This window comes from Mus caroli, chromosome 8 (assembly GCF_900094665.2).
Source record: "Mus caroli chromosome 8, CAROLI_EIJ_v1.1, whole genome shotgun sequence".
Lineage (NCBI taxonomy): Eukaryota > Metazoa > Chordata > Mammalia > Rodentia > Muridae > Mus > Mus caroli.
The window spans coordinates 98,034,336-98,040,840 of NC_034577.1; the positions used below are offsets into that span (position 1 = coordinate 98,034,336).

Below are 6,505 nucleotides of genomic sequence, written 5' to 3' on the forward strand. Positions count from 1 at the left end.
TTTGAGCTTGCTCCTTTGATGGAACCGCTACTGGGAGCCTCCCTGCTAATTCAGGGCAAGAGGGGTTTTTTTGACTTTTTTTTTTTTTTTTTTTTGTCTCTTAAGCTGCCCAGATAGAAAACCTGAAGGAATATTTTCCTGTCTGGTGTGTTTTGTTGACATCTATCCCCTCATGATTTAATTTCTCAGCAAGAAGACAGTTTTGTGGTGGGCACCGCCGAGGGCACGGTATTCCATTTCCAGCTGGTGTCCATGACTTCCAACAGCAGTGAGAAACAGTGGGTGCGGACGAAACCCTTCCAGCATCACACTCATGACGTGCGTGCTGTGGCCCACAGCCCAACAGCCCTGATCTCAGGAGGTAGGTCCTCCCCCAGCCAGCTGCTCCTGGCTGCCGGCTCTGGCTCAGGCTGTTCTCTTCATGAAAGCCATCTCTCACGGCGTGTTCCCTCAGGCACCGACACCCACCTGGTTATTCGGCCTCTCATGGAGAGAGTGGAGGTAAAGAATTACGATGCTGCTCTCCGAAAGATCACGTTCCCGCATGTGAGTACCCCCGGCACGCTCAGCACCTCTCCCTCCCTCTGTCCAGGAAGACAGCTCGCACTTCACCTGCTCTCTTCATTGTATTCTGAGGCAAGCCTCCTTGAAGACATGTGCTATGTGTGCATGTACATGAATATTGTGATAATGAGGAGAGGAGGGTTGGGTGTTGGGAAGGGATGGTGCCATCTACCTTGAAAGGACCACTACAAGCCTGGTTCTCCACCTAAAGGTAGAGACCCCCCCCTTACAAACAAGCTGACCAAATTCCCATAAAGCACAGTTACTGAGGGAGGGGTGTTTCTCCAGAAAGCAAACTCAGGATGATATTTGCACTTTACACACACAGTTTAGGCCTGGACATATGTGCCCCGTGGTCCTTGCAAACAAAGCAGCTCCTCTTGCACCTGGTAACTGTCTGTACTCCAGGTCAAGAGCTGACTCTGTTTTTACCTCTTCAGGTACTTCGTGAATGTGGTGCACAGACATGCATGCAGGCCAAATACCCATACACATACAGTAAAAAATCCACATATTTCATGTATGTGGTTTGATAGTCAGACATAGTCCTCATTCCCCCGCCCCACCTTTGACTTTAAAGACAGGGTTTGATTATGTAGTCCTGTCTGGCTTTGTTCTCCCTACATAGAGTACACTAACCTTGAACTCATGGAGCTCCACTTGGTACCAGGACCTCAGTGTCTCTTGGCTGAATCCTTCTCTGTCCTTCTCTATCCTAGTCTGAGTCAACATTTGTGGATTCCTTTTCAGGGACTTCCTTAAGAATTTCCTTTTTTGTTTGTTTTGTTTTTAGATAGGATTTCTCTGTGTAGCACTAGCTGTCCTAGAACTCTTTGTAGACCGGGGTGGTCTAGAACTCAGAGATCTCTTGCTTCTACCTCCCGAGTGCTGGGATTAAAGACATGCACACGTGACCAGCTGCGTGGTCTCTTTTATCAACGTCTGTGTCGTGCTACCCTGTGCTCCTTGGGTTGTTCTAAAAGCACCGTGTTCGTTTCTCTATGTTTAAAAAACCTCTGGTTGCTATTGTTGTCTTCAGCATAGAGCCCTAAATGTCTGGTGTGTTTGTGGAAACCTGTGTTGATCTTGGACTGTCCTGTCTCATTCAGCTTTTCCGTTCCCAGAAGTCTTTTCCATGCTGCTTTGCATGTGACCTTGAGGCACAATGAGAGGTCACACGCCCTGTCCTCCCTGGGACTTGTTACCTTGCCTTCTCTGCTTGACTAATCTTTACCGGTGAACTACTGTTCTGTATATATTCCACGAGGCTAAGTTAGATGTGCTTTCTGCTCATCCTAGGTTTGTCCGTGTTAAATCTTGCACCATACCCTATGTATAGCATGACTGCCTAGTCTATGTCATTTCTTTAGACGAGTCTTTAGGTCAGTGGCTATTTCATCACCATTGTGTTCTTGATTCCTAGGACAGTGGCTAGACTGTAGTCGGATTTAGGATATGTTTATCAAATAAATGAAGATCTAGGGTGTTTCGAGACTGTGTCTCAGTAAGTAGACTAGACTGGCTTTGAACTCACAGAGGTCCACATATTTCTGCCTTCCAAGTGGGGGCCACTGTACCCAGCTAAATAAATGGGTTTCAACAGTAGAGGAGCTGGTATGCTAAGATGTTGAATCAGGGAAACAAAGCAGTGGATGACCAGGTTGCCCTACTTACAACGGTTCAATTGTTGGCTGCAGCGGCGTCTCATTTCCTGTTCAAAAAGAAGGCAGCTTCTCCTTTTCCAGTTCGCGCATCACTTGGAACTGTGGAGACTGGGATCCACATCTGCAACAGGTATGTCTGGAGAAGAGGCTTCTATTTTTGCTTTTGTTTTTTTAAAACTGGGAAGTATTTTTAAAAGGGGGGTGGGGGTGGGAGGGTGTGGCAAGAAGGGCTTATGTATCCCTCACAAGTAAAATGCCGGCCTGGGAGCACAGGTCCCTGTATGTGAACCACGGTATCGGCCGGTACACCCACACAGAAGGAAACGGAGGCCAGCCATAATTGTGCATGCCATTAATCCCGGCACATGGGAGGCAGAGGCCTGTGCCAAGACAAGAAAGAAAACAAATAAACTGGAAAGAGAATGCGAAGTATCAAAATTGCAGTTGAAATTCTGCCTGTAGAAAATAAGTTGCACATGGTGGCTATTCCCTGGCAGTGGAAACAGAAGAATCAGAAGCTCAGGACCAAGGCAGGAGCAGCCCTGAGCTTGCTGGACACAGCTATGGTTAAGAATATATGTTGCCTTTGTAGGATTCAGTTCACAGCACCTACACTGGATAGTTCACAACCCCACATAACTCTAGCTTGAGGGGACCTGACATCCTTTTCTGCCCTCCAAGTGCATACCCACACACAGAGGCAGCTAACTAAAAACACACAAAAATCTTACAAATACGGGAGGGCTTAAGCTTCTGTAAGATGCATGCAAGAGGTGGTTGAGCTGACAGCTATGGAGTCAGGCTTTGCCCTGGCCTGCTGGATATAGAAGCAGGCTGTTGAGAACTGAGAAGGTAGAAGGATGTGCAGAGGCAGTCCTGCGTGCAGACAGGCCGCGGACTCTGGAGTCAGTAACTAGTTTAAGAGTGAATTCTCTTCCTTAGAATGTATTGAAATCTGCTCCTCCCTCCCTGCATGTCTGTGGAGTGGGGCTTCAGCCATGTCAGACACGGCCTTAGAGCTCGTTTGCTGCTCTTTCGTAGTGCTAGCCTTTCAGAGCGTGCTGTGTACGTGGAAAACCAGTCACCCACGGGTAGGAATTCTGTGTTACTGAGGGTTGGCTTTACAGGAAAAATGCAGAATTTTTCTTTTTGGTGAGAAAAAAACTCAGGGAATTTTCTGTCTTTAGGCAAGAACGGAGATACTCTTCCACTCTCTAAAAACGCAGATCACCTCCTGCACCTCAAGACAAAGGTGAGGTCGGCTTGTACTCCCCGTCCAAGGTCCAGAGCGCTTCCATTCTGAATCTGAGTGCCACTCAGTCTGTAGCCCAGGCTGTGCCATCAGTTGGATGTTGAGAATTTGATAAGCGAGTACAAGAAATTGGTTTTCTCCTTTGTGTGTCCTTGTAGTAATTAAGGTGGTGCAAATAAAAAATTTAAATAAGTAAAGATATTGGTCATTTATGGTGGCACATGCCACCTGTAAACTCCAACATTCAGGAGGCTCGGGGATAAGTCTGAGTCTGGAGTTAGCCATGGACAGAGATTGAGTCCAGGTTTACTGTCATCAGGATTAGCCTTAGTTAGAATCCCTCCCTCCATCTCCCTGATACTGGGATTACAGATATGCACCTCCACACCAGCTTTAGTTTTAACTCTACATAAACTTTATGTTCCATTTTTCTTCTCCTTTGAATATTTTTCTTTTTCTTTCTTTTTTTTTTTTTTTTTCTTTCTCAAAGGTATTTTGACGGGATGAGGTTTTAGGACAAGGTGTAATCTCTGTGTAGTCCTAGCTGTCCTGGACCTTGTTCCATAGACCAGACTGGCCTTGAACTCAAGGACTGACTGCCTTTGCCTCCTGAGAGCTGAGATTAAAGGCGTGCACCGCCATATCACAGACAGAAAAGGAAATGAGCACTCAGTCCTTTGTCCTCAGCTATTGCATTAGTGCCCTCCTGCTTATGTTTCCCAGATTAAGACTTTCCAAGGTACTCAAAAGACCTAACGCAATACACAGTTAGCTGCAGGCACATGTTAGATTTGGGAATCAAAGCTGTACCAGTGATGTGTTCTGTCTGGGATTTAGTCATAGTACACACAGCACATGAGTGTTCAAGACTACATACAGGCAAGGCGGGCAATGGTGGCGCACACCTTTAATCCCAACATTCAGGAGGCAGAGGCAGGCGGATTTCTGAGTTTGAGGCCAGCCTGGTCTACAAAGTGAGTTCCAGGACAGCCAGGGCTACACAGAGAAACCCTGTCTCAAAAAAAAAGGCCTATGTAGGCATTTGTGGAAATGTCCAGAGCACTGAGATTCCTGTCATAGGAACCTTGTTATAAGGTTTGCCAGCTTTGGTGGTGGACTCCCCTAAGCTGCCATTGGGTGTCTAATTGGAGGAGGTTGTAGTGAAACGATGAGATGTTGTCTAGAACGAGTTGGTTTTCTCACTCGAGTTGCTCCCTCCGTTTGCCAGGGCCCTGAGAACATTATCTGCAGCTGTGTCTCCCCGTGTGGAAGCTGGATAGCCTATTCTACAGCGTCTCGCTTTTTTCTCTATCGATTGAAATATGAACGCGATAACATAAGCCTCCAAAGAGTAAGTGAGCGGGGCGCAGTGTGTTCCTGGACAAGAAGAAACTTCTGTATGTGTAATTTTTGTTTGAAGTAGCAATGAATTGGGAAGAATCCTCAGTGAAGAGTTAGCCAGTCATAACTGTTATGGAACCTACGGGACCTGCATGGTGGAAGGAGAGACTCACACAACTTAACCTCTGCCCTCCACATACATGCATGCAGCACATTTTTTAAACGTTTTATTTGCTTACTTGTGTAGATGTCTTGCATGCATGCAAGTATGTCTGTTCACCATGTGTATACTAATGCTTGCAGACACCAGAAATGGGGGCCCCGGGCACTGAAGTTACAGATGGTTGTGAGCTTCTGCATGGGTGCTGGACTCGGAGTCCTGTCCTCTGGGGAAGTAGCCAGTGCTTGTAACCCCGGAAGCAACTAGCCAGCTTACACACAAGTTTTTTGTTTGTTTTAAATCTTATAGAAAGTTCTAGGTTCAATCTTCAGCATTACCACTGCAATGCTAAATATATATTTACTACTGTTAATTTGTTTAATTTTTATACATTTTTAGAACAGAAGAGAATTACATTTCCTTCCTCTTTCCATTCCCTCTAAGACCTCCTCTGACCCCATGTATGCTCTCCATTAAAGAGCCTTTTTTTTTTACTATTATTGGTGTGTGCGTGTGTGTGTGTGTGTGTGTGTGTGTGTGTGTTTGCACACATAAATGTATAAATATAGCCTGCTGAGTCTATTTTTGTTAGTGTGAATGATTTTAGGGCTATGTATTTATTGTGTACATAAAAAAGAAATAGAGAAAGGTTCCTAGCAAAAATGTTCTTTTATTCCCATAGTATGCCCAGGGAGAGAACTGACCCATTACCATCTGGATGGAGAGAAGGCTAGGCAGGCTCTGGGAAACACGCCAGTGTTCCAGGCCCTTTGCGGGTGTTTGCTTGGAAATCCCAAGGTTAATGTAATGGAAACCTGGCTGTGTCGGGTTTGGGGTGCTACTTTCTCTCACCAGCTTTCACCGTTGATTTATCCAAAGGTTTCCAAATTGCCATCATTCCTGCGCTTTGCCCTGCATATTTTGTTTTCTGAAGATTCAACAAAGCTCCTTGTGGCATCCAATCAAGGGTCTCTGCATATTGTTCATCTGTCGGGAGAAAGCTTCAAGCACTTGCATACTTTCCAGCCGCAGTCAGGTGGGGATTTCTAACTGGACAGAGAGACTTCTTAGTGTCTCCAGGGTGGTGCCCTGCTCTCTTTAGACCCCAGCGTCGGGTGCTGGTGCTCTTCGCACCCTGCAGATACACTCACTCCTGTGTTTGCAGGTTAAGTAGGAGGGGATATCTGGCAGATGAAGACGTGTGACGAGATCTGAACTGTTCCTCACACCTACTCTTTTCTCACTGGGTTTTTTGATTCCTTATTTGGGGCCAGAGAAGTTTCATCGTGCTTGCTTTTGTTAGCAGAGTTAGAGAGAAAGTAAAAGTCACCTGCATCTGCGGTCCTGGTGCTAGTAACCCCAGTACTTTACCTAGTAACCCCAGTACTTTACCTAGTAACCCACAGTTCTTTACCTAGTAACCCCAGTACTTTACCTAGTAACCCCAGTACTTTACCTAGTAACCCCAGTACTTTACCTAGTAACCCCAGTACTTTACCTAGTAACCCCAGTACTTTACCTAGT

The 6,505-nt window shown here is 46.0% G+C and overlaps 1 protein-coding gene across 2 annotated transcripts in view; it reads left to right on the forward strand.

Moving 5' to 3' along the window:
* Utp4 (UTP4 small subunit processome component) overlaps positions 1-6,505 on the forward strand; it is a 29,954-nt gene that overhangs the window by 13,440 nt on the left and 10,009 nt on the right. For both annotated transcript variants that reach the window (XM_021169609.2, XM_029480922.1), the window contains exons 7-12: positions 190-361; positions 455-546; positions 2,262-2,358; positions 3,416-3,480; positions 4,709-4,831; positions 5,861-6,017. In XM_021169609.2, the coding sequence (XP_021025268.1) occupies positions 190-361; positions 455-546; positions 2,262-2,358; positions 3,416-3,480; positions 4,709-4,831; positions 5,861-6,017 (706 nt within the window). The remainder of the gene's footprint in view (positions 1-189; positions 362-454; positions 547-2,261; positions 2,359-3,415; positions 3,481-4,708; positions 4,832-5,860; positions 6,018-6,505) is intronic.